This window comes from Nelusetta ayraudi, unplaced genomic scaffold (genome assembly GCF_046127955.1).
Source record: "Nelusetta ayraudi isolate G7.1 ecotype Tasmania unplaced genomic scaffold, CSIRO-AGI_Nayr_v1 ptg000050l, whole genome shotgun sequence".
Taxonomy (NCBI): domain Eukaryota; kingdom Metazoa; phylum Chordata; class Actinopteri; order Tetraodontiformes; family Monacanthidae; genus Nelusetta; species Nelusetta ayraudi.
The window spans coordinates 2869885-2897500 of NW_027466100.1; the positions used below are offsets into that span (position 1 = coordinate 2869885).

At 44.3% G+C, this 27616-nt stretch overlaps 4 protein-coding genes across 6 annotated transcripts in view; 1 reads left to right on the forward strand and 3 right to left on the reverse strand.

Annotated features, from left to right (window-relative positions):
* Positions 1-956: 956 nt before the first annotated feature.
* tmcc2 (transmembrane and coiled-coil domain family 2) lies at positions 957-7032 on the reverse strand. Its single transcript, XM_076037331.1, has 5 exons — positions 6899-7032; positions 4514-4942; positions 3423-4054; positions 2291-2426; positions 957-2163 (listed from the first exon to the last, which is right to left on the reverse strand). Exons 1-5 carry the CDS (start codon positions 6899-6901, stop codon positions 1864-1866), a joined length of 1500 nt encoding a protein of 499 aa, XP_075893446.1. The 5' UTR covers positions 6902-7032; the 3' UTR covers positions 957-1863.
* A 1477-nt stretch (positions 7033-8509) lies between these two features.
* cdkn1a (cyclin dependent kinase inhibitor 1A) lies at positions 8510-13247 on the reverse strand. Of its 2 annotated transcripts, none has more exons than XM_076037127.1 (3): positions 12943-13247; positions 10454-10940; positions 8510-10137 (listed from the first exon to the last, which is right to left on the reverse strand). In XM_076037127.1, the coding sequence occupies exons 2-3, from the start codon at positions 10929-10931 to the stop codon at positions 10082-10084; spliced, it is 534 nt and encodes a 177-aa protein (XP_075893242.1). In that variant the 5' UTR covers positions 10932-10940; positions 12943-13247; the 3' UTR covers positions 8510-10081. The 2 variants fall into 2 exon arrangements, with proteins under 2 accessions (XP_075893242.1, XP_075893241.1); XM_076037126.1 differs by lacking the exon at positions 12943-13247 and adding an exon at positions 11439-11569.
* Positions 13248-17695: 4448 nt separating this feature from the next.
* On the reverse strand, positions 17696-21832 carry srsf3b (serine and arginine rich splicing factor 3b). Its single transcript, XM_076037035.1, has 6 exons — positions 21689-21832; positions 20736-20946; positions 20501-20641; positions 18881-18919; positions 18481-18567; positions 17696-18353 (listed from the first exon to the last, which is right to left on the reverse strand). The coding sequence occupies exons 2-6, from the start codon at positions 20936-20938 to the stop codon at positions 18326-18328; spliced, it is 498 nt and encodes a 165-aa protein (XP_075893150.1). The 5' UTR covers positions 20939-20946; positions 21689-21832; the 3' UTR covers positions 17696-18325.
* A 906-nt stretch (positions 21833-22738) lies between these two features.
* Positions 22739-27616, forward strand: part of LOC142895769 (S-adenosylhomocysteine hydrolase-like protein 1) — a 13500-nt gene continuing 8622 nt past the window's right edge. Inside the window, exons 1-6 of one of the 2 annotated variants that reach the window (XM_076037050.1) lie at positions 22739-23247; positions 25361-25469; positions 25646-25789; positions 25938-26038; positions 26235-26337; positions 27341-27435. In XM_076037050.1, coding sequence (XP_075893165.1) covers positions 23068-23247; positions 25361-25469; positions 25646-25789; positions 25938-26038; positions 26235-26337; positions 27341-27435 — 732 coding nt within the window. In that variant the 5' untranslated portion in view covers positions 22739-23067. Of the gene's footprint in view, positions 23248-25357; positions 25470-25645; positions 25790-25937; positions 26039-26234; positions 26338-27340; positions 27436-27616 lie in introns of both variants that reach the window. The other variant, XM_076037049.1, reaches the window with a different exon arrangement.

Consider the following 27616-nt stretch of genomic DNA (forward strand, 5'->3'; position numbering starts at 1 on the left):
TGACCAGAAATATTGTGCAAAGATTTCAGGGTCAACACACTGTATTGATATTTGATACTTGGTGTTTTTCATTTATTTACATATATTATTGTGTTCAACAGTTTGTTTTATACTAAATTAATATCCACATTGATGGGAATGACTAAAAGTGGTATTTAGTGTTGGATACCAGTGATTATTATCCATGGTCATTTGTGATGTGGCTTTATTTGCAGTTTAAAAATTGTATACAAACTACAACTGAACACATTTAGCGCTGAAATATTCTGTGTTGCCAGGTTGTTAGAGATCTTGTGTTCTGATTGGGATGTGGATATTTTTTTTACATCATTTCTATTATTGTTCAACTGGTAATAAACAAAACGGGTTTAACAATATGTATTAATAGAATGCAATTGTATAAAACTATTGTCTTCGTTTTATAAGACAGTTGAGCTTCCTCCTCCTGCATTTGCTATTTTTATCCAGGTGAGGAAGATAAAGTATTTGCATTGTCTGGATGAAATTCATTTTTAGCAATATTGCATATTTCATGTTGCAGTCATTATTGAGGTATTGGGGTAATAGCATTGCACCACTTCACTCTTCCACTGCTGCTGTGTCATCTGGAGATTCAGAAACAGGCCAAACAAGCCGTCTATGAGTGATTTGCACAATCTAATAATGTTTCAATCCAGATTTGATGTGTGTATCTGCAGAACATTTCACGTAGCCCACACACACACATTCACACAACAGGTGGGAAGACAGGATGTCACTGTGGATCTCGTCTGTTCCCTCATCACTCTCCCGTCCTCCCTCCCTCTGTGACGCTCTTCCTCTTCTGGGCTGTCGACGAGTGCATGCACCTGCAGGCGTGCACGTCTTTGGAGTGAGGAAAGAAACTGAAGCTGTCCCACCTTCAGCTTACAGAAGATGTGTGGTGTGTGAAGAACACTTCATGTGTGTAAAAACTATTTTGTGTTACAATGAATACCTTTAATTGAAGAAGAAAAAAAACATTAAAAGTACATATTTGCCATCTTATATGAAATCATTTATTTCTTATGTTTAATAAACAGCATATTTTTTGCAAACTGGATATAAACTTAAATTACATTTTGACATGCCAGCTAACTTGACCCGGTGAACAGTAGCGTTTCTATAGTAACAGCTATGATTGAGCATTTAAAGACAAGAGCAGAGTTTACTGTGTGAAAGTAGTTTGGAGAGTTTTACTGAGAGACCAGGTTTTTTTTTTTTCTTTCTCTTAAAGAAAAACAGTTCAACAGTCAATAACAAGACAGGAAAGGAACAAACATCAAAAAGCTGCTCCGACACAGAAACAAAATGTGATTTGGACCAAAGTCTGCACTGAATTTCTGTAACAAAATGGCAGTCATACGAGATCATTGAAGAAATGTTAACCCATGCCAGCCGGATGCATCGTAGTGCACATATGAGTACATGCATGAGCAGTTAACATTCATTGGGGGAAAATAAAACCCTCCCTCTGGTGCACTACAGCTTCAACATGAAGGTTAGAGCAAACATGATCAGCATTTAAAGTCATCATGAGACTCTTTTTTTTCTCATATCATATATAATTAGAAAAGGACCATCTGAGGATTTTTTTCAAAACTTTTTTTTTTGGCGACAGCAATGAATTCAATGATTGGTTACAGATTTGGACACGTTGTTTGGCAAGCAGAGGATCGCAGTTCTTTGTTACTGTAAACACCTCTTGGCACTCTGTCAAGAGCGCTGTCCTTCACCTTCCACCTCTTTCAGTCATTCTCGGTTAAACCACAACGCTTTCTCTGCTCCGCTACTCCAGGATGGAGTCTGGACTCTTTTGTTTTTTCCAAGAATTGGGAGGTTGGCTCAGCTGGGCAGCAGCCACGTCTCCACAAAGTCCCACTGCTTCCACATGACGAACAGCAACAGGGTGAGCAGGACTGTGGTGGCCACACGGGCTCGGGTCTTCATCAGCGGGGTGATGAAGTTGGCCAGCGTGGAGACAAAGACCAGCAGCACGGCCATGAGTGCCAGAATGACGTTGATGAGTTTCCCCAGCAGCGCCCGAGCGTTGGCGTTCTCCACCCCCTCTAGCTGGACCACCTGCTGCTGCTGCTGCTGCAGCTCCAACTTGGTGATGCGGGTCAGGCACGACTCCACGGCCTCCTTTGTGTGCAAATAGAGAGGGGTTATTTCGACTGTCGACGGTATCGATGTTGAACTTTTAAGCTACAAAGCAATTAACGTTTTTGGAAAACAGAGGCGAGATGTCTGGGAGGCGACCGGTGTTTACCTGGATGTCCCTTGCCCTCTCGTAGGACTGGTAAGCCACCTTCTCCTCCATGCTGGCGAGCTCCTGTTTTAGATTTGTCATCTCGTTCTGGTGCAGCTCAGTCAAGTCGTTCAGCTGCTCTTCAAGTCTCTCGTACCTGAAGGGAACAGACGACCCAAGACGTTAAGAAAGATAAGACAGACAAGAAGAAACGCTTCAAGGTTTTGCCTCTGAGCGTCCTGACTGAGCCTTGAACGCAGCACCAATGTTCCATGGATGTTCAATGGACCCTCAAGTGTTCTCAAGGGACTAATATAACTAGGGTCATTTTAGTGGCTGCAGTTTTTTTGCCTTTAGGTGGTGCTCTAGAGCAGCAAGAGAGAAAAAGAAGAATAGAATAATAATAATAAACATTACAATTTTAATTGGTTCTTTCGCCCTGCAATAGACCTGCTTTGTTCCAGAGATGGCCTCTCAGTGCGGCTCAGTCCCTAATAAATGTCAGTGAGATGCAAATTCAGAAGTTGTGATATTGTAGCATTGTACGTTAGTAGAGCAGCTCCTCGAAAACATTGGTGCCTCGGTGTATTTTCTTGTGACTTGCGTCAAAGGAATTTGGCAGGATTAGAATTTAGGGGGGTGGGGGGGGATTGAAATTATTCATCCATCCATCCAATTTCTTCTGTCATAGGGCGAAGGCAGGGTGACACTCTGGACAAGTCGCCAGTTCATTATAGGGCCACATGGAAAGACAAACAACCATTCACACTCACACACAATTGTCCAGACTAGCGGTGGACGATATGCAGCAAAGGAAGGGGCCTCTGGGATCAGGACTCTGGCTGAATACACCATTGTGTTTAAATTTAAAAGCTAAAGTCCCAGTGACTGTCACATCCCGAAGGATGCAAAATTTGTTCTCTGCCTTGTTCTATCATCCCCTGAGGGTACCATTTTTACAGTCTTTGGTATGACCCGGCCAGGGGTCGAATCCACAACCTACCAGTCTCAGGGCGGACCACTAGACCTGGTCTAGTGGTACTGGGACTGTTGACAGTAACAACCAGCTGCCTGATCCTCCTAATCAAACACACTGACACAACGCAGCAGCACAGACACACCAAACACTCGGTCAAGTGTTTGGGACATGTACCGGTATCTCTCCTCTTGCAGGCACTGTGTCATGTAGGAGTAGTCACTCTGCAGCTGGCCCTTCATGTCCTCTATTGCATCCTCCATGTGCGCCTGACCGGCTTTGATCTCCTGCAGACCCTCCAGGAGAGAGTCCCAGGAGCTGTGCATGTGGTGGTGGTGGTGGTGGTGGCCGTCCAGTCTCGGGCTCCCCATGCTCGGGCCTAACAGACCACCCCGTTCTCCTCCTCCTCCTCCACCACCGGCCCCACCCGAGTTGCTGCCTGCTCCCGATCCGGACGTGCTGGAGCACTCGTCGTCGCTGCCGTACTTTGGGCTGGAGACCAGGGTGGCGCTCCCGCTCAGGGCGCGAGGGGTCGGGGCGTCGTCGGAGTGGCCGCCGACTCCGTCCTCGAGAGTGTCCTTCAGGTGGGCGATGTTGTCGGCGCTACCGAACTTGTTGCGGATCAGACTGGCAAACTCCCGCGGCTTGGACACCACAGCCGTGTGGGTGAAGGCAGACACGCCCCCTTTGACACCTTCAACCACGCCGCCGCCGAAGCCACTTATGCCCGCGCGAACGTTAGCCCCGACGTCTTTCAGTCCCTGCTGCATGTCCCGCAGCACGTCCTTGGGCTGCCGGGCCGGCCCATTCTGCAGGGAGTAAGAGGGAAATGGATGGTGAAGGTCAACGCTAGGTTTGAGTCGACACAGCGGTGAGATAAATGAGGACAGCAGGGATCGTTAGTTGAAATAAGTGTTAGCCGATAAGAATTATCAGTCTATATTTAGACACAACTGTCCTCACATAAGATGGATATCAACCCAAGCCCTAATCCCCAACACATGGGATGCTGCTTTGACTTCCGTTGGTTTTATTTGGTTGTATTTACCCACTCACTGCCAAAGACTCACAACACTCGACATTATTTGGCTGCTCTAATGCATTAATGCCACTCAAGTTAAGTTCTGCCAAAGTAGGTCATTAGGTCCCCACAAAACCTGTGTTGATGCCATGATTGGGTCCTAGTTGGGTCATAGAAACGTATAAAAATGAACACACACACACACACACACACACACACACACACACACACACACACAAACACACACCTGTTCTATCTCCTTTAGCTTCTTGTGGTAGTGCTCGAGCTTCTTGTGCAAGTGCGCAATGGTCTGTGCCGACTTCTGGTTCTTCTTTTCGAACACCTGCTTGATCCTGGACGCCTGCTGTTTGTCGGCGTTGTGGGCCAATTTCAGGTACTCGGCCACATTGTCGTCTCGGGCCTCCTGCTCCACACGAATCTGCTCGGTGACCTTGAGAATTTTCTGCTGCAGGTGCTCTAAAGCGGCACGCGTCCTCTGGGCTTCCCCGGCTCCTGCGCACTCTGCTCCCCCGGCAGGGACCCCGGACGACGAGGACGTCGCCGCCGCTGCTGCTGCCACCGCCACCGCCGCTCCGTCTGTGCTGATGTTACTGTCAGAGCCTCCATGGCTGGTGGTGGAGGGTAGACCTAGGGTTGCCACCTCGCTCTTGTCCAGCTTGAATAGAAAGCAGAGGTTTGTCCGTGAACAAGGGACAAAAGCTTTGACACAATTAAGATGACTTGGATAGAAGCCGTCTCTCATAATCAAATGGTTTAGAAGTCAGTGCTTGAGTTTGCTGTGCATCTGGGACAGGGTGTACTTAAGTAGATTTTTCAGGTATCTACTTAACTTTAACTAATTTCTTTTTCTGAGGATGTTTTGCTTTTACTCCCTACATTTGTGCACAAATATCTGTACTTACTACTCCTTACATTTGGAAAAACATGTTTGTTACTTTTGTGCATTAAAGCGCAAAACAGCTTTCAAAGATACACATTCTGTTAAGAGTCCTTGACTTGTTATCATAGTTGTTGCATGAAGTCGAGCTATTTGAACTCCACTGTAGTGTAGGTCAATATAAAAGTGGATCATATTTTAGAGGGAGATCAATATGCATTAAGTTTCATTTAGACGTCCACAACTCTAATTAAGTGCTCCTGATGTGTTGTAGGTAGCGGAGAACATAAGAGAGGCCTTAACAGCCTTTTTAGGCGAGACACAGTTTAATGTTTCCTGCCGTGTGTAAACTGTGTCAGAAACCAAACATTGTCCCAAAACACAGACAGGTTTGCTTTAAAAGGGTGCGGGGAAAGGATTTAGAGGATAGAGGATGCTTCAAAAAAAAAATTAAAAACAAAACAAACAAACAAACCGGGCACATCACCATTGGTTCCTGGAACATGATGAAATATTTGTGTAAAAAGCTGAGTGCTCATCACCACGTGGGATCCCCTGGAGGCAGCAGTGAAGTAGGCTATTCATTCTGCTACACCTCCGCTCTGTCTTGACTTAACCTCAATATCTCTCTGCTTTTTTTTCTTTGCTTTTTTTTAATTTTTTTTTTATTATTAATATTGAAAAAAAAACCGACCCTGCCGACTGTCAGGCCATGGCCTCTCTGGGGACCCCCGGGGGTTTGTGGTGGCGGTTATCGCTATTATATCCATATACGCAGACTGGCAGATGGAGGGGATTGTTAATGACCCTCCATCTGCGTGACGTCAAAACAGTGTAATCAGACCCTACAAACATGAGCTCAGGCGGACACATGACACCAAATATCTCATAGCGCTGCTCTAATTTCTGCCGACAGGCAAGGATGGCACCGAGGATTACAGCCTGCGTGCATCCTTTTTTATTTTTTTTATTTTCATTTTCGACTGTGCAATGAGCGACGGCCGCGCTACTTCCGTAACCTCTGCACGCTGTTTTTTTTTTTTTTTTTAACGCAAGAGAGAACAAAGTAGGTTGCAGTCACAACACAGTGCAATAAAAGTGTATGTGTGTGTGAATGTGAGCGTGTGTGTGTGTGGGGGGGGGGGGGGGGGCGCCGCAGCCTCCGCTGGCAAACACGGTGTGATGTAGCTTATGCAGCTAGGTGATGGAGGAGACGGTGCAGGGTTACACAGCGACGGAGGAAACTCCCACCCTTGCACACACACACACACACACACACACACACACACACACACACACACACACACACACACACAGATTTTTTTTTTTTTTTTTTTTTTTGAAACATTTTTTCTTTTAAAGGCCAAACGATGCAGAGAACAGTGCCCTCATTTTCAAAACACGGCGGTCAGGCGGTCAGCCGGCCGGGTGGAGGATCGGATCGTACCAGCGAGGTGCGGAGGAGGGGAAGTGAAGAGGAGCTGGGATGGCGATGGAGATGACATATGGCACAAAAAAACCAAACAACAACAACAAAACAACCGCAAGAGGACAAGGAGTGATGGCTGTGCCTTCCTCCCCCGGCGTGGCGATGGTGGGTGGTGGGGTTGAGGTAAGGGGGGGGCATACGGCGTGTGAGCGCGGGTGGAGGTGGTGGACACATGAGGTCGGACACACGAGCAGCACAGCGATGGAGATCACATTAAACAAAAAAACAAAACAAAAAAACATTACCATACTGCTTTAATCCAATATTTGCAGAGCCATTGCAATTCTGCGTCCCAGGCCCATCCTCTTTCTCCTCCTCCTCCTCCTCCTCCTCCTTTTCCACCACCTCCTTCTCCGCCGCCTCCTCCTCCTCCTCCTCCTCCTCCCCCAAGGAGGAGCCCCCCCACCCCGCCTCAAATAACGCCGCCCTCAGCCGATGCCAGGCTGACTGTCCCCCCACTCTGGGATCCTAGCGCTCCATTGTTGTTGCCGTCGATATCCGCAGCTTCCCGGAGATCTCTCTCTCTCTCTCTCTCTCTCTCTCTCCCCCTCCCCACCCTTTGTGTCATATGCTCCCTCCGCCTCCCTCTGCTTCGCGCGCGCTCTCTCTCTCTCTCTCTGTCTCTCTGTCTCTCTCTCTCCCTCTCTCTCCGAGTCTAATGCACAGGCTGTCCTGCTCTGTAATGGATGTGGGAGCTGAGGGAGCGGGCGGTGCAGCAGGGAGCGAGGGTGGGGGAGGGGAGAGAGTTTGGCGCAGGCGTGCAGGTGCCTTCTGTGCTGCCGAGGCCAGCAGAGCAGAGGCACTACACGAGGAAGGGAGGGCGAGGAGGAGGGAGGCGGTTGGGGCCTTTGCTTCAGGACTCTCATCCTACTGCCCCCTCCCAAAAAAAAAAGACACTTACCCAGCGGCACAGCCAGAGCGGGGCTGCAGCGACTCGCTGCCAAAGTACACCGAGTGTGTAGTGACTCACTTGTCTCGCTCTCTTAGCAAAAAGTGGGAGTGAATTGGCTGAGCCGCTCAGGGCTGTTTCACGTTGGATTCACCCGCTAGAATCCAGCGGCACCGTGAGTCACTAACTGTAGAAGACATATTCATAGAAGAGTCAACAGGTTGTTGTTGTTGTTGTTTTTGTTTTTAGGATGAAATCAGGTGGAGGTGTTGTTCAAATATGACGTGTTGAAGATGGATGGATGGATGGATGAATCTCTCCATCCATCTTCTCCTGCAGTCAGAGCTGTGGAGGTCTGCTGGAGCCTATATCAGCCAGTGTGACACCCTGGACAAGTCGTGGGTTCATCACAGGCCCTCATCGAAACCCAAAAACAAACAGACACATTGAGAACAGAAATGCCCATGGTCCAGGGTTTGAACCCACAACCTTCTTGCTGTGAGGCGACAGCGATAACCACAGCGCCACCTTTATGGCTCAGTGTTCAAGATCAGCTCAAAATGACAATTATTATTTACATCCTGGACTCCACACTGTAGCTAACTTCTGCTCATTATCGTCATTAGCACCGTCATACCCGACTTATTTTCCAGAAAATATTTTTGTTCCGTGACTCCCAGTCACTTCCATTCTTTTGTACAGCCAAACCCTAATCGAAACCCTGACCTTCATCATAACACACCTAATCCCACCTTTAACCTAACCTGTATTCATAAATTATGAGTAAAAACATTAGCCGTTGCCTTATGATGAATAATACATGAGTAATGAGCAAGTGAGAGGACCAACCCAAAACATCCTTTCAAAGAAAGTCATCATTGTGTTGGTTAGAAATGCATTTTACTCCTCACAATTCTATACTGTGCACGCATAAACATATGCACAGAAGAGACACAGAAACAATTGATTTGAACATTTTATTGGAATTTAACATTCTCACAATATTCGGATATCATCTTAATTGACACAAGGAATAGTAGAGTATCACAATAAATAAGATTCTGAAGATTTTCAAACACAGCAATATGCAGGAACTGTGCACAAGCGTCTTTACAGAAGTGCGTTCATTGTTACGGGGCGATGCCGAGGCTAATATTCCTCAGCTTTCTGTTAGAGGGCGCTCTTCGCGAATGCCTGTTGAGAATACCCTTAGCAGCAGAATTTGCCAATAAATATGTGCCACACACACACAGTATGTGCACATCAGATAGATTTTTGCGGCAGCTAACGACACAAGGTCAGTCAGAATTGCATGATGTGTTAAAACAGGAAAGAATAAAGCACTTGGCATATCAAATAATACGTTTGCTTCCAACAACACTTTCTTCTGATTGTCTTTTATGGAGCTTCGAATGTCAACATGTGAAAAGGGAACTTGGTGTTTTCAGATACAACCTTTACCAGATGTTTGTGCAATACTGCAATGTTTTCTTATGTTTATGCTACGTAATAGTGTTGTATTAAACTCTATAGATAAAACTCTGATATGTATATATGTATATATACATATATATATATATATATATATATATATGTATATATACACATATATACATACATATATATACATATATATATATGAAAATATGAATATAAATATATAAATCTAGATAAAGCTATTTATGCCTTTTTTAAACCGTTCCAAAGACATGGCGCTCCACTCCTAACCTGCCATATGCTGTACACATGTCGGAGTCTAGGTGGGGCACTTGAGGCAATATGCATCAAACATTGATGGTCATACAGTAGATAAGGGAAGCAAAAGTGGACATGATGGCACTTCTGTCGAGACTAAAATACGCAAAGCAACAGCATGCACAGGATATCAAAAGTTGTTCAAGTAAGTTTCCGACGAGGACATGATGGTAAAAAAAAAATACAACTGTACATCAGCATGTTAAGTATACGAATGAGTGGAATAAAAAAAAAAAAAACTCAGGGCCTTTTGTGCTGAGGACATATAAACCCAACACAGTAGAGAAAAAATAGAGAATTCAAGACAAAAAAAAGCCACGGGCTTCGTCCTTCCTCTTAGTTTCTCTACTAGCCCTGCTGCAGCCACCTGGAATGATTCTAACCAATGTTTCAAGTGTTAACAGCATGTTTATAACTTACTTCTCCTGTTTGCTATTTAGCCTGGCAGAATGTACAGTAGGAAAATGTCAGTCAACACTTTTGGCATCCCCATGATCCAAATGAGTATAAATCCACTGATTTAGGAGATTACAGTTAATCTTCTCTGCTCAAATGTCCCCTTCTTAGCACTAGAGGGGAAAAAAAAACACCCCCCCAACCCACTTAGAGTGAATACAGTATCCCAATTAACCTCATAGCGCTGGTGCAAAGCCCAAATCCCCACTGGTGTCCGATGAGTCACTGGTGTAAGTTTCTCTGGCGAGCCACTGTGCAGGCAGAGTCCATGCACAAGCACACAGTGTTCCTGAGAGGGGCTCTTCTGAGATACTGGCTCGGCGGATCGTCACTCGCCAGACTTGCGCGGCATCCAAACAACTCGCTTTTTGGCCTCGTAGAAATCTGTTTTGACACAGAAACAAAGGAGGAAGGTTGAGCCGGAGGCCTTCAAACCCCAGGGTTTTTCATTTTCTTTGGACGCCTCCAGAGAAAATGAAAAACTACTGAATACAGCATCCCAATTAACATCACAGCAGTGGTGTAAAGTCTAAATCCTCAACCAGGTTTATCTTATTGAAATGGAAACATCTTTGTAAAATAATAATCTTACTGGCAGGCGTCCAGGATCAAACAAACTGGTTTCTTCTACCTCTTTAATTAATGTTTTTAATTGGAGAGTGCGCCCCCCCCCCTCATTGACTTGGATCTTAATATGTACCTGTGATGTTTGTCTGCTTCCTCTTCAGCCCTTCGCGCCCGTCCTTCTTGGGGGTTTTTTCCTGCTTCAGCAGGTTGACTGCGCGTCTCCGCGGCGAGCCGGGCACGTTGTTCTCCTTCTCGCTCTCGCTCTCTGTCTCGCTCTGGGCCACATCTTTCCTCTTCGCCTCGGGCTCCGCGGCCGCTTGGGCGGGCCTCCCCTCCGGCACCTCCACGTTGGGCACGCGGGACCTGTAAAGCAGCGGCACCTTGGCGCCAGCGACGCCCTCCCACTGGAAATCGCCGTTCTTCAGCGGCTGATCCCGGATGAAGTCGAAGCTCCAGCGGGTTGAAGCCTCCTCCAGGTCTTTGCGCAGGGCGGCTTGGTAGTCCCGCCGCAGCTGCTCACGGTCCACCGGCCCGAAGAGGTTTCTTCGAACGGGGCCGTTCCTCAGAGGGCCGTTCCTCAGAGCACCCAGAACTCGCTTGTTGCTTGCCATGTCCTTACACTGTGGAGGACAAAAGTGACAAGATGGTATCGCGTGAGATTAGACTTCAAAGAATAAATGGAATGATCATCTGATACAAAGAAGGTAGAAAATAACTGACAAAAAACACGGTTTGATTTACAGAGTTGATGTGGACAATGTCATTTCCTCCTGGGGTATTTTGGGACTAAACCACCTGAGTCACCCGTCAGCTAGAAATGATCAGCTGACGGGTGACTTTGTTGCTCAAAATAACTCTTGCTACTGACCTATCTCATTACTTTAAATAAATCAACCAAAAATATTCAGTTGATTTAAACAAAAAAACAAACAAACAAGTATTTTGATTAAAATTGGTTAAATAGAATAAACGATCTATCAGAGCAACAGCAACGACAACAAATAAACAACAATACAATAGCAACAATTGTGTCCAGCTTACACCAACAGTCATCTCAAGTTCAATGAAACCTTTATGAGATGTTAAATCTCAATTTAAATGGCCGAAATCAATCTTACCATGGCGCCAATAGTGTACAAGTTCCCCTCGATAAAGACTACAGAGCATCTCAGGCTGGTGTCACCGGGGAGCGCTTTATATGTTGAGGACAACTGGTGAGTCACTGGTCCCTCCTCTGCTAGATTGCTGGTACATGCCTGGACATAATCTCAGCAAGGCATGTACGGGCAAGTTCACGGTTAGGGGCTGTACCCACCACAAGGTGGCGGTGTAAGCCGCTCTAACGTTAACTGAGCAGCAGCGCAAACTACTCGTTCCAATGGGCTGCCGCAGTCTATTTTTCAGTTTGTCAATAATATTGTTTGCCAGCCCGACATGCCTGTAAGTTTGGTGGAAGGTAACTTGGTGTGAAGAATTCTAAGGTGAAATGGTCACGGCAGCGTGACAGGAAGGGTTTCGACCTGTCCCAGGAGACTCATTTGTTCTTAAAGACGTTCAGGAAGGGCTGAGTAAGGTTCCCACCCTCATTGTCCAGAGAGACTAAGAGGTCAGTCCAGTGTTAATAAGAGACACTAAAAGACGTTTCTTTTAAGTTTTTTTTTTTTTTTTTTTGTAAGGGGGTGTTTTTATATCTGGCCAACAGGTTGATAAGCAAACATTAAAACAAATTAAAACAAATTAAAAAAAATAAAATTAAAAAAAACCCACCGTAATGGATTGTTAGCCCATCACACAAAACAAAAGCAAAACGAATTATTAAATAAATTTTATTTGATTGCGGCTAAACACATTTTCATGTCAGGTTAAAGGTTACTGCAGCAACACCTCATTAACACTTAACAACAAACAACTTCCCCCCCCCCCCCCCCCCCCAAAAAAAAAATGAATGCAACGTCTCTCTTCACGTCTCACAGTAAGCGAACAAGGCCAACGAGAGAGAGAAAAAAAAAAAAGAAAACTCCCAGAACTTTCCAGCCACTAGCGCTCACGTGAGGTGATCTCACTACGGAAACTGGGCGTGGGGGCGGGGCGGAGATTCAAGAATAGTGGCGGGAGAGTGGCGCGTGCTCCCGACTCTAGCTCGCTCGCGCGAAAGTCGAATCCCTGCCCGCCTGCCCGCCCACCAAGAGCGGCGCTCCACGTGAGGACGGAGCTCGTGTCGGTCGGTCAAATTGTGGGCTGTCACAGACGTCTGGAGCCGTGGCCAACAACGAAGAAGCGCAAGCCGTCGCGTAAAAATAACTTTTGACACCAATCCGCTGCGGGTTCACGAGGGTGTTGTGTCAAACGAATAAAGAAACAACAGAGGGTGACGTTAAACTGTCGGTTTTACTCGTCGTCGTATCCACAAGGGGAAGGGGGGTTAATTAGACATTTCAATACCTTCGTTTTGAAGCTGGATGTCTTAGTTTAGTACATCAAATTATAAATCATTTTTAGTGTTTGAGAAACGAGAAAGTGGTCGATATCAGGAGGTGTATACATGTTATCTGGATCCACCGCTGCACGAATCCAACTGCAAAACAAGCTAACAGATGAGGGAAAGGTAGCTTTCGTACTTACATTGGTTATCGTGCAGTCCAGTGGAATTCTGGTCGTTTCCAACTTTATGAATGAAGCTGATGGCACCGGTCTTGTTTTTTCTTTATTTCTTCGCCTTGTTGTCCTAGCACAGCAGTGCCGAAGTGAATAATAACTATCGAAGCGTTCGTTTTCACGACCCAACTCCTCGAATGAATCAAAAGGAAACCTCGGCGAAAAATACCCTTCCTTGAAAGTTCCTCCAAGTATTCTCGCAGACGCGGGGCTGAATTTATGAACTCTAATGGGCGGGCGACCCGGTCTCGCGTGGAAGGGGCGGGACCTGCTTCCACACACACACGTGGATTTCGCGAGATAAAACACACGTGCACACGTGAAATGCTGGCTTGCCCTGAGGAAACTCCAGTTTAGTGTATAGTCAGGGCATTAAGGTCGGCCCCTCACTCGCGAGCCGGGTTCTGTAGTATCTGTAGTGCGCATGCGCGAGTATGCCGGTGTCCCGGATGTTGCCCGGACGAGGCAACGAAAAGATGAACAAAAAAACACCACCACAAAAACGAAGAAAAAACCCCGCCTCTTCAGTCAAGTTTTGTTCTGATTATTTCGTGTTATGATACACATTTTAAATGTTTTACTCGACTATCGTTATTTGTGTCGAACATTCCATTAAAAATAAAACAATTGCAACTTGAAGATTCTCTCTCAAAATCTTCAAGTTTATGTACCCATTTCCAAATTTTGTTTTTTATGATTCATGTGGAGCAGCCCAATATCATTAATACCCAAAATGGATGAAAGAATGAATGAACACCTGGCTGAGGGTATTGGTTAACCTGGGATAGATAGTGACCTTGTTTTACGATTTTCCAGTAATATTAAAAGCCTACATTATGATAGTTTCTTTTTTTTTAAGTGCAACTAACCGTTTAAGGGTGAAAATAGTTATGCACTGACTGTCAATTAGCAGTTTAATACTTTTTACACCTGTTTACTCTAGTACAAATCTTTGAATAGCCTGGTCAAAAAACTTTTTGGTTTGGAATTTTCATATTCTTTGGAATTTAGTTGAAAATGTTTTGACTGCAATGTCACGTGTGAAAACTGTAAAAAGTTTCATTATCTTTTTAAAGTCATATTACACATAATTTTCTGGAAACGATTGGAAATAATGTATTGGAGTGATGGTTTGGTGAGATCTGAAGTATAAAGGGACATCGAGTAGGAAAAAAAGCATTTGCATTAGGTGTGTCAGCATAGCTGCACTCTATTTTCGAAGAATTAGTCTTCCGCTCTTACAATGTGACAGTTTACTTGACTTCAGGCTTTATTGGTTCTTACACTTTGCTCTTTTAACGTACTTGACAAAGGGCGCTGAATTCTTTTTAAATTGGTTGAAACTAGCTTTGCACCCACTCTACCCGGACTCCTTTCACTTGGATTCTTTTTCTTGTTATTCTCAGCAAGAGTTTGGGCGAGATGCAAATCTATAGGCTTTGCATTCAAACCATGGTGCCCTTTTGTCTGATTCCCAGCACACAAACAGCAGGAGCCAAACTACTGTACAGTACAGCGCTTTGTACAGCTTTGTAAGTTCTTTGTTAGGATAGACACTTATGGTACACAGGAGCAACACATTCAGACTTGGTACAAGTCCAAAAATCTACAGCGTCTCCACAGGGCAGCCACAGTCAGTGCTAATATACACTGTCAAACTTGAAACCTGCAGCCAAATAAGAGACACAATTCGTTGGTCACTCGGCCGCAGCTGTGACCACCAAACAAGGCACTATATTTGTGCAACTGAGTGGACCCTCTATTATCTCTCTACGTTCAGGCAGCTGCACAGTGCAGGAGGTCTGTGAGTCTTCTCATTAAATGATCTTATTCGTTATGTGCCCCATTATGCAGTGCCCATTGTGACAAGCTGCATGTCAGAGCTGAGGTGTGTAAAGAGTTAAACATGGCCACGTAGTTAACTATTTACTCTCACAAGGTTGCCGTGGGAGTTCAGCTCTGTGTAGCTTTATTATCCGCCCCAATGTAAAAGTGAAAAACAGTGGGGGTGTCTCGCACGGTATCTTAACAAAGTAAATGTTGGCCATGATAATACATTTGAAGAGTAAGTCAATGTTAAACATTTATTTTAGTAGCTATCAAAGAAGTAGCTTGACTCTTCTTATCGTGACGTTTGTGGTAAATTCTAAATTTGTAAATATAAAGTGGTGAAGGATAAATAAAAGGATTAAGTAAGTTGCATGATTGGGAAAATAAAAAACACCTGCTAAGAAGGTTCTCTCATTGTATGTTGACATACATGTATTTATCCCTATACATTAATGTGCTATAATCATTTTACAGCGAATGGTTGTAACAGTTTGTAACTGTGCCTGAAGTTTAATGTAGTGGATTGCTTAATGGGCGTTCATCCAGGTGGTTTCAATAAAAGTGAAGTCATTATAATAACCGCAAACATGTTAACAAGTGTGCTGAGTGGTTTAAGTGACAGTTGTCCTCCAGTCCGTGCTCAGTTCAGACAGGCCCTTGCTGGTGCACTTGCACTCCGCCGACGACTCAACGTATAGACTGCGTCTTGTTCTATTACCGGGTGGAAATTCCTCCGCTCTGCGCGCGGATTCCCGCGAGTTGCGAGGGAATGTTTGAAGACCCGCGCGCCGTGGACGGGATGCGGTGAGTCACGTCACGTGGAAAAGCGCGCGCAGATTTGAGCAACGTTGTACTCGAGGGCCTTGCCGTTTCACGTGGACCGTCTGCGTGAACAGGACGCGGGTCTCGCAGGGGTGGAACCCAGCGCAATAATTGGACGGCAGCTTGAGATCTGTGGCTGGCTGGCTGCGGGTTTGAGTGCGTGCGTGGAAACCAGAAGAGGTCTGCAAGTTGCGTCACAAAAGCACTTTCACTGCAAACAGTCCACGCTTATGTGAAGGGACAACCCAACGCTATTTATATTGGGAAATCGTGTCTAGATCTGACAAAATGTCGCTCGGATGGCCAGCTTCTTCTAAGACTTGTTTCTTTTAACCTATTGAACATGAACCACCCATATAAAGTGCTTTTATGTGCCTTTCACGCCTCCTAGCAACGTGAAATCCCACCCTGCTGGATTGCATAAGAAACGCACAGCGTATCCGACAGAAAAAGAGGGGAACTATCCGGCACACGAACTTGTCAGGTCACTTTTTAATGACAACTCCTTTCTTTACAGTAACATGTTACCATCCACGTTATGGCCTTGAATAAGAGTCGACTTGCAGTTAGGCTCAAAAGATAAAGAAATAAAAAGTTTTTTTTCTTCTTCCAGTTATGCATAAGTGCAGATAATTTCGCAGTTTTAAGTGCAGATATTTATTAGTGTTGAGAATTTTTTGATTATATAAATCATCAATGATGAAAAATAAGAGCGGTAAATTGACCGTTTGAAATCAAACACAATGTTAGACAATAATTTAAAACATCAGTCGCCTTCTGTCCAGTGCCTTACATTTTCTTTAACCCTTCGATCTTAACATTCTGTTTACTCCCCTTGTCCTATACCAAATCCCCAAAATAAAGCAATTTAATTGAATTTTAAATCCAAAATCTATTTTGCATGATGAAACAACCTGTTATTTATTAATTCAACTCAATTTAATTCATTGTTTATCATGTTTGTTCATTGTTTGTTTTTGTTTTTTAACCACAAACCAACTGTCCAACAGTTTTCTTTTACACAGTAAATGTTTATTATTGCTATCATGTAAATGTGAAGTAATCACTTCTGAATTAATTATATTCAGAGGGAAAAAGCAGTCAACAATCTGGAACTTTTACACACAGTTTATCTTCTATTCTATATTTTTTAGGAAGTGAATTATAAAAAACACTTCACTCATAACACAACAAAACAACAAAATGTTGCTTGACTCTGTGAGCAATTTTTGTGCTAAAGTCCCGAGATAGCTTCGTTGACGGGGAGTGGAGGGGGGTTGGAGGTCTGGGGAGGGGGGTTCCCGGGAAAGTTTCATTGACGGGGTTGGTGGTTAATCGTGCTAAAGTCCCGCGGAAGTATCTTCGCGACGCTCTCTCTCTCTCTCTCTCTCTCTCTCTCTCCATATGATCGAGCTAAACTATCTTCGTGATCGACCGGTATATCATGTAATTTATGACAGGTCTCATGCGGGCCGTACTTTGCCCAGGTCTGCTTCATATCCTCTGTACTAAATTTGTTTTTATGTCTGAGATTGTATTTTGCTTTGTTTGGGAGCTTGTGTGATATGAGGGGTTAGCTGCAGATCAAGACTGCACATGCAGGTCAAATGCAAGTTCAATTCGTGCATCACTCCAGTTTCTTTGATGTGTGTGTGTGTGTGTGTGTATTAGAGAGAGTTTGTGTGTGGCCTTTGAACTTTTTTCTCGCGTTTAAATGCTTTTATAATTCACGGGTCCAAAATGACCCATAAGACAATCCCAGGACCCTAGTGGTGTACAGCCCACATAAACACAAAGAATTACTTTTTCTGATGATGGGTTCCCTTTAGGAAAAGTCATAAACTTTCAAGTTGGGAAAAGAGTTTCTTTTTTTTTTTTACAGCTATACAGGGTAATGGGCCACTTTTGACCCGCAAGAGAACACAAGGGTTAACATGACAACTGGACTACGTAGAGGGCGCCATCTTCTGGAAAATAAACGTATGTAAGAGGATCTATATCTATTTGGAAAAAAAAAATAATAATAACAATAATAATAATTAAAAAAAAAAGACGTCACAAGCATCAGTTTTAATCAACGGGCGTTTTAATCAAGACGTTCCAACATTGTATCAAAAGAAAAATAATGGAAAAATAGACAAAACATTTTACTTGTGCCATTACACTTCCCATCAATTCAGTCAATATCTGTCGCTTTACATCTGAGTAAGGTGTTTATTACAAATAACAGATGGAGAGTTTTAATATAAAGAAAGTATCACATTGAAAACTGTTTCATATGAACCAAATGTGGGACTTTGCTGCAAAACATCCCATCGCTTCCATTTAAAAACAAACCAAATGCTGCCATTTACACACAGAAAATGAAGGACTACTCACGCTAACTAAATGTCACATTCATAAACAAAAACGAAAGCTCACAGGAGATTTTAAACTGACAAGCTGGAATGCTGGGTGGCACCATGTTTTCAGGGCTGTCGGAACAGACCAGCGCATACCAACTCATAGTATTTGAAAATCACCACCTCATCAGGTGGAGGGACTCTAAAAATGAATGATTGTTAAAAAGAAAAAAACAAGAAAAAACAAAGACACAAAATGACCACGGTGGCCATGATGAACTCCTTCAATGTTTCTGAATGACAGAAAAGGTACAAGTGTTCATCGTCTGCTCCCTTTAGATGCGACTGATGTTTCTTCATTTCCTGTCAGTCGACCTGGAGCGGCTGTAGGAGGCACGGGGGGGGGGGGGGGGGGGGGTAGGCGTGGAGATGTCAGTAGTTGTACAACTCAGTGCTGAGTTTTATATGCAGCCAAAGTTTCTACAGCGGATGAAGATTGAAAGCGTCATACCTCCTCGATCGTGAGAAGGATCTAGAGGTTTTATGGTTCCTGTCCCGGGAGAGGGACCTCTCCCTCCTCCTGTCTCTAGAGAAAGACCTGGTGTAGGCAAAGAAGGGGGGGGGGGGGGTTAAATCACATTAAGACAAGTGGAAGACAACTTTTCTCAGTAAGAAAATATGCTATGTGAAGTAAGTAGGCTTAGCGTTCCACTCTGAATGTACAGTAGCTTCCCCAAGTGGGATAAATAATGGTTTGTGAGAGTTTGATGCAAATCTATTATTTTTAGCCCTGGGACAGGTTTCAATACAATCATCAACTGCCAGACTTAAATTATTCACATGCAGGATGGGGAAGACAATCCACCAAATGTTTTGCAAGGAGGACAAAATGAATGAAGGGGTTGACAAACCGGCTTCTACTGCGGCTGAAGCTCCTCCTGCGAGGTGATCTGTGCAGGGAAATCACAAATGTCAAGAAAAAGACCAGAGTTCGCCTGCCGCAGAGTGACAACTGTATACTTCTACATGGAAGCCCACGATAACAGGCTTTTAGAGTAAGTCAAAACAGAAAATGAATGTGAGATGTTTTCCAGAACAGTTATCTCGCTCAAAATATAAAGTCACTTGCAATGGACCTAGTGGATAAAGATGGCGGGCAATAAGGAATTTTTCCACCTCTCCGACAGAATTGGAGGGATGACTGAACCTCAGAGTACACAACAATCAAAGAGAACAAAACTGAAACATTTGCCAATGTAAGCAGTTTAACTGCTGGACTGGCATTTGTGTAATTACAGGTATAAACAGAGGCCACCATCTGTATTAGACTGGTCCACTGCACTTAAGGAGCATATTAACTAGAAACTACCAGAGACAACTTGACAATCTAAAAACCTTTTTGCTATTCAATTGGGGGAGCTGAGGAGTGCTGCTCAAATCCCCATGACCAGATGAATGTTTAGAATCAAATTTCTCGAAATGTCAAGATCCAGACTGACTAGCAAGACAAATAAAAAAATGAAAAGAATAAAGAAAACAATATAAAGAAACAAACAGCTATGTCTTCACTTTTATAACTGTTATCAGCAGTGTACTGAATGAAGCAGGATAACTTACTAGTATTTTTGGTTTTCAACAAGCTAGATATGACGAAAGGTAGGCAGACTGTCGGCCGGGTAGGCAGAATTGGCTGAATAGGACTGGCCAGATGCTGCAAGGTGATTAGGTGGCAGGCAGATGGGGGCTGGCTGTGGCTTTTTTCCTGCTTTAATTGGTAAGCCGAAGGCTGCTGATGGTAGCTTGTAGACATTTGGGAACGCGATACGCTGATTGGTCGAGAATGTGAGGTGGACCGCTGCCGTTTGGGTAAAGGTTGAAGGAGGAGGAGGTTGAGAACGGCATGCTGAGGAACCAATGGGTTGGTGCAACCTGACGACTGGCCATGCCGGGTCATGTGACAGCACCAGCCAAGCTGATTGGGTCACGATGGTCAGCAGTCACATGATGCTGAAAGAGGACTAGTTGATTGACTCAGAGGGTGGTGAGAAGAGGCATGGTGGTGACTCTGCAACGGGTTTCATTCTTATTAATATAGATGAAAAATAAAAAGCATCCTCAAACAAAAATAAAAAAATGCACACACATTTGCCATTTTACCCCTCCTAAAGTTTTAAGATGATTGTACTTAAACATAGAATATGCCCACTTATAATCCCAATTAAGATGCAACAATGCACAAAAAAATAGTGCATAAAAATAAGAATTGAATAATTTAACCTTGTATATAATACTATAATTTCAAGATAAAATCTTTTTACTAGCCACCTTTTAGGTGTCTGCAGTAAGTAAAATGGAGAGACTAAATAGAGCTGACTGTAATGTTCAAAAAAGCATAGCCTAGTAAATCATACTTAGATTAAATGTGCATACGCTCTGAGAAGAAAAAAATTACTGTAGGTAGGAGGGTAGCATTAATAACTCAGCTTGATATACTTAAGCATTTTAAGAAGACAAACGACAAGATGGGTCACCTTCGTCTCTGGGGTGAGCTCCGACGCCTGTAGTCATCTCGGTCTCTTGGTCTCCTGCTCCAAGAAGGAGGAGCACCACGGGTGCGGCTGCGCTTCTCACCAGTGGACAGTTCTACCCGCACCCGGCAACCACACAATGTCCTGTGAAACAACAACAACAAATGTCGTTATCGCCATCGCAGCGCGCTCAACCGGGTGGTGACTTCGCACACGCACTTTTCAGACTCCAGCCTACCTTCCATCGAGCTCACGCACGGCGTCAGTTGCATCTCTTGGATCTTCAAACTCAACAAAGGCAAACCCTGGGGGGTTCCTGGCCACCCAAACACTGCGGAGGGGACCATAGTAGCCGAACGACCTCTCCAACTCAGTCTTGTTTCCGTTGTTGCCTAAATTTCCCACGTACACCTTACAGTCAAGAGGGCAGTCACGATGCATGATTGGATCTGCAAATAGAAAGAGAAAGGTCAACAGTGCACTTCATCCTTTGGTTCATCGCTGAGATAATCGTTTTGTTTTTAAATAAACTGACAGCCGGGATAGGCTGGAGCTGACCCCCGCAACCATGAGAGCGGGAATAGGCACGTATTGAAAAAGGGATGGATGGCTAGCTGTACTGCAGACACGCTCCCAAAGTTGCATTGCATAGAGTGCCCTGCGTTAAGCAAGGCGCATCACCAATAAATAAACAATTCACCAAACGACTGAAAATTAAAAAAAAAAAAAATACTGTGTAAAGAGTGCGACACTTGTTAACTTTGTATACAAGTCAATATTTACACAGGGGGCTTGGTAGGTGGGCCTTTGGTCGGGCAAAGGAGCCCGACAATAAGCTAGCTTTAGCCTCTTCTAAAGTAACACACACATGCCATTTTCCAACATTCAGCATTCAGTTTCAAGAAAACTCTAAATGAAACCCCTTCACCGATTGGCAAAAATGATTCCCCAATCAGTGGGCATTTTTATCGGCACCTGGAAACTAAAGATAGGCAGATGGTGATGAAAGAAAATGGCGTTAAAATGGCTGTCTCCTTTCCGAGGCCTAGCGTGGAAGAGTAGCACCCGGCTAGCTACTACAGTTATAAAACAAAAGGACAAACATGCAAACAGATGCAAGTGTTGAATGATAGAGGGGAAAGAAAAACAAATTAAGTGGACAGCCATGCTTTTCCATTGAGACAAGTGTACCGTGTGGGCTGCAGTTCACGCTCAAATTGTCCGCGTTACTTCGAGCGGTCCGTTCTTCTTGATCGTCGATGGAAAATGGCGTAACGGAAAATGCGTATTTCTAACTTTGGTGACCCGCTTCCTGCTCCGGCGGTTTGTTTATGAGGGTGATTTGTTCAGATTTATCAACACACTACTTGTTACTGATTTCTTATTATTTAATCATTCATTGACAAGCATGAAACAAACTATCTCAATGTGTGCTTTTAACTTCACCCATCCTTTTTTTTTGTCGTTGATTTGTTTTTTTTGTGTTTTTTTTTTTTAATCAATTGACCCCCAATAAAAATGTGCGAGTTCAAATAGCTCATTCGCAACCTGACCTACATAAACTTTATGTTTATACTCAGTCACAGTCTGACCGTACATGCTTATAAATATCATTAGTTGCTTTTCTTGCTTTTACATTGTTTGCAAAGCCCTGAATTGTTTAAAGGAAATTGTTGTTGTTGTTGTTGTTGTTGTTGTTGTTGTTGTTGTTGTGTGTTTAAAAAAATGTAATCTCTAAGATTATTTATTGGACTATTCCAAAAATAATATAAATTGGTGCACTTTCACATTTACAAATGATTCATACATCTGAAAATGTGTATCTGTAAATCATGCTTTGAGACAAGAAAAATAATGTATGCTTCCTTTCATAGATTGAAAACAAGGTCATCGACTTATTGTTGCGCGTCTAAAAGTATATTTGAAACTTCTTTACACGCATCATTTGCTCTCGCCAGAAAAAACCCCACTAGCAACACGAATTTACGTACTTTCTTTTTTTTTGGCTCAACGTCAATAAAGATGCGTACTTGGACATTAAGCACAGAAAAAATGTGCAAACGTAAGTTTTATACGTAGATGTAAGCGTCAGCTGCTGTAAACGCTAATAGTCAGTGTAGTGGAAAAATACAAGTTAAAAACCGAAAACCGTTAAACGTCTCTGTTTTCCTATGCACCGTTAACGCGTCTGTGCAAATCCCACGCCTTCTCAAAACGCTAAGCCCCGCCTTCAAAGTTACTCAGCCAGGTGACAGCTGAGCCAGCGGGGGGAAGCAACGCGGCTGCACGCATCATAACAAGAAGAAAACCCCCCAATCTGTCAGCGCCAAATCAGAGTGGCGCAAGCAGACAGCCGCCCGACTCCGAGCTCCTCTTCCAGTCTCCGAATATATCCTCTTAGATATACATTTGTCAATCGCGTGCGGAGTAGCTCTTTGCTAGCAGCGCGGGGTTAATATTAACGTTTGGCGTGTTACGTGCGCTGCTGCTCCCGGAGAGAGACGCTTCCCCCGCACGGTCGCTGCTGCCTTTGCGTGCGGGCATCGTAGTTCGAGAGTGTCAGGGTCAACATGTCAGAACCGGCCGGTGAAGCGAAGCTGGAGGTGAAACAGGCGAGCAAAGAGGCGAAGGAGAGCGAGAACGTCGCGGAGAAGTACTCAGCCATGACCGTGAGCAAGAACGCCGAAGTGAACATGGGCGAGCTGTCGCCAGCCTTCAGCGCCGTGCCCACGCACAAACCCGTCAAAAAGGTAAGAGCCGAAGCAAAAAACAACAACAAACAACAAACAAACAACAACAACAACGAAACAAGTAGTGTATGCCGAGCAACTGTGCACAATTGCAGCATCCAGCGAACGTGATCCATCGCTGCATACGTGCATTAAATATTTTTTGGGGGGATTGCACACAGCCATTGTAGCCGGCCACATACACGCACTGTGAAGCAATTTCCTGCTCTGCCACTTAGAAGCTGAATTAGTCGTTCATTAGGTTTTTTTTTCTTCTTCTTCAACACATCAAGTATTTACAAACGCATTACATGGGAATTTTGCAGTTCAAATGGAACACGTGCAAATGAATATTGATTCCCAGCACAGAGCTGCAGAGAGAGTCATGCTCTGTCTCTTGACTGTCTTGATCTTGTGGGGGGGAATCAGGAAATGTTGCTACTGTTGTTTCAAAGAGGAATAACAGCACCTGAGTGTAAGTTGTTTCTATGCTGACAGATATTTTCTGAGGCAAAGACTTTGCGGCTGTCACGTCACTGATTTTGAATAGAGTCTCTGGGTGTAAAAGTGTGAAAACCCTTTCGTTTTTGATACAACAATGTCAAGAGTGGCCTAAGAATTGCTCAATGTCACTGCCTCAGTGCGTCAGTCGCGACTACTGAAGGATTGTGACCTGCAACCTTCAAGGAACAAGGAAGAGTTTTTACTGTGTCTTCCGAGTGGAAAGTATGTGCATACTTTAACATTCAACCACAGACAAAAGCCTTTGTCTTTTTTAGGCCAATATGTATGATAGAACGATGTTCAGCTGGAAGCTGCAATCACAGCAATTGCAAATACGGAATTAAATATTACTATTTGCATATAGCGAACAAATAAGATGTCTGCAAATTAGTAAAGTTGTAAATGTGATGAATGAGAAGTGTCAACACAGAATTACTTACATTCTAGTCCGACGTGACTTCATGATGGATGATTTGTTTCTCACCCTTTTCCCATCAGAAGGCTCAGTGAGTGTTGCAGCAAGGTCGCTGCAGTTTCCTGGTTTTGATTTTATGTCTAAACGTCTGTAATTCGTGTGAATTGATCCACATATTTATAACCATGTGACTCAGACAGCATATCCAGAAGACTGCTGCAAGTGTTATTGGCGTATGCCAACATGTTTGCAAATACAAATAAGGTGATTGTTTTCGCAGTTATGTGGTTCGCGCTCTCAGTGACCCCGGTGTGAAGACATTTATTTTGACACGGGAAATGATCGGCCCATGCTGAGATCTTCTCTCATAGGTGACCTTTGGTTAATTAACACCCAAAAATAGTGTCCGCCTGCAGAAAAAGACGTATTCAGTGCACTTCTAGTTAACCGATCACCTAGAAATATGCAGTGTTCCTGGAAAACTTTGGGTGACGGGCACAAAATCCGCCAGACGTCGGTGGGTTTTGCAAGAGCTGGGGCTTTGGGGCCCTGCTTGCTCTCCTGTCTACAGAGAAAATATATGGCGTCCTCTTACCTTAATCCCGAGAAAACAGCTTCACATTGTTCCTCGGTTGCCGCGTTGGTTTCGCTGGTATGTGAAGGTCTCTCGGTTTTTGAGGCCGACACTGAGGGACAAAAGAGTGAATTTTATAAGGCTGAGCGATACAGACGGCGACGATTAGATACGTTAAGGACGGAAAATTGCTTTTTGCTTTACTTGGAAACTTCAGGCTCAATTTATCTTTTCCCATGACCCCGTTCTCCTGTCTAGCCGGAACAAAGATTTAACGCCAACGTATTCCTGAAAGTGCTGACTAATGGTGTCAACATACCTGATGTTTGACTTTCTAAATCTGATTAGTTCCCCAATGACGTAAACAAAGCTTCTGGTTACCACTTTTCCTGTTACGAGGTCAATGACCTGGTGTGAAACTCGGTACACATAACAACAACAGCCACGGACACCTTCCTGTCTGTGTGCGTGTGCTGTAAATGTGAAGCGCTGGCGACCCTGCGCCTGGCGACGGTGAAGTCTTGGATAGACTGCGGGCCGGTCGGAGCGCCTCCCACATTTAGCCACAGAAGAAAAGTTTTTGTGTTTTTTAAATAAGCGTTTCAAGCACATGGCGTCTCCTTCTATTTTTATAACAGCAGATCCAGTTTGTGGAGGACAAGCAGGAGTTCAGCAGGTTCCCCACGAAGACGGGCCGCCGCTCCCTGTCCCGCTCCATCTCCCAGTCGTCCACTGACAGCTACAGCTCCGGTGAGCATCAGTTCATATGTTCAGAGTGTTTTTTTTTTTTTACACAGGCATGCATGTGCAGATGATTATTTTATGTCGAGGGAGAAAAAAAACCCGGCTCCTCGGGCTTCTGCTCGGGTCTGTTTACCGCTTGCTTCTCCTGCGTGGGCGGTTTGAAAACCTCGCTCCCTCTCCAGCTGCCTCCTACACGGACAGCTCGGACGACGAGACCTCGCCCCGGGACCGAACTCAGGTCAACTCCAAGGGCAGCAGCGACTTCTGCGTCAAGAACATCAAGCAGGCGGAATTTGGCCGACGTGAGATTGAGATTGCCGAGCAAGGTGAGATGAAGGTGTCTGTCACTTTCTGTGTTGCTAAATTGCTATAAATGCAAAATGTTCCCAGTGGATGAATTCCCTGCCTTTATTTCTCCCGAAATAAAAACCCCACTGTTTATAAAATCCCTGCCGTCCTGTGGTCTCATTTCAGATATGTCGGCTCTGATCTCCCTCAGGAAGAGAGCCCACAGTGAGAAACCACTGGCTGGTGCCAAAATTGTTGGCTGCACTCACATCACTGCCCAGACTGCCGTAAGAGCTTCAGACGCCTGAAATGATCAAAGCGCTGAGGAAAACCCGACATGGCTTCCATTATAGCACACAGCCGGCTTAACGCTTTTAAGACTCCGCGATTAAGAATCACCCAATCAAACTCCTGTCATTTAATCTTCCACTTAGAATTATTCTATTTAATAGCTTTACTTCCTTCCTTCTTGTGTGCCTCTAGGTGCTGATTGAGACTCTGGTGGCCCTCGGCGCTCAGTGCCGCTGGACTGCATGCAACATTTATTCCACCCAGAACGAAGTGGCAGCGGCTCTCTCCGAGGCGGGTGAGTGGGAGAAAGGAAGGTAGAGGCGTGAGAATGCGAGAAGCGGAAGGATTTGCCGTCCTGTGTGATTCCTGCGAGCCGAGCCGGTCTTTGCCACGTCAGCATCCAGGGCGCTCCGGCAATAGAAGCGTGGCGATGTTTAATGGGACGCCGACATTAGCTCGGTAACTAACTCGACTGTGGGACCGGAGTCTTTTGTGCAAGGTTGCTATGTGCCAGTGCAGCTATGCGCTCAATTCTGGCTGAAGACAGAGGCCCTTTAAGAGTGCAGTGGAAGTTTTCAGGGGCCATGAAGGCTGTTGATAGTCTTAAACCTTTTTTTTTTTTTTACCAGATATGAGTGAATCAAGCGTCTATCCATATCCATATCACATAATATCATATCATATCATCATATATCAGTGCTGCAAACTCTATGCACAAGCCAACATGCTTGCACGACAATGTAATAAGTGTACTGACGATGTTAAGATTGCTCTACTTAGGTCTACTGTACTGTACTTCACTGCATACAGCACACCTGTGGTGCTGGTATTGTGCTGCAAAAGTGAAAAAAAAACTCCAGGCGGCATATAATGATGCGTTTAAGATTCTGCTCAGGTCTCCAAGGTGCATGAGTGCAAGCCTTGTGTTTGTTAGCAGTAATGTGCCCACTTTTTATGCTGTTCTTGGAAAGGTTATGTCCAGTTTTATACGTCGACTTATCAAAGAATGGAGTCATCATGACCCTAACGGTGCCTGCTCAAAGTGACACAAAATATTTGTCTTACCCCTGGAAGCACTGGTATAGATGTCTTTTTGTTTTTTCTTTTTTTTTTAATATGGACCTGAGTCTTGAATAAAGTTCAATATCAATCAATATCAATCATATCCATATCCATATCCAAACATTCACACCCCCACTGACTCCTTCGGCCAATTTCTAAATTTACCCCACATGCGTGTTTATGCAGTGAATAAAAAATGATATTCACAAAACATTTCTCCTCTCCCTCTCTTGCAGGGGTGTCTGTGTTTGCCTGGAAGGGAGAATCTGAGGATGATTTCTGGTGGTGCATTGATCATTGCATCAACACTGAGGGCTGGCAGCCCAACATGGTACTTTGAACGTTGCCAATGATACAGATACAACCAACATACAGAACTCTTTTTTTCCTCTTCTGTTTATACCTACAAATATTGTATTTTTTATTTTTTATTGCCTTATTTCTTTAATTAATATAATTCTCAATCTTTGCACTATACAGTTTGGCTGCTGTAATTATGCAAATTTCCCCAC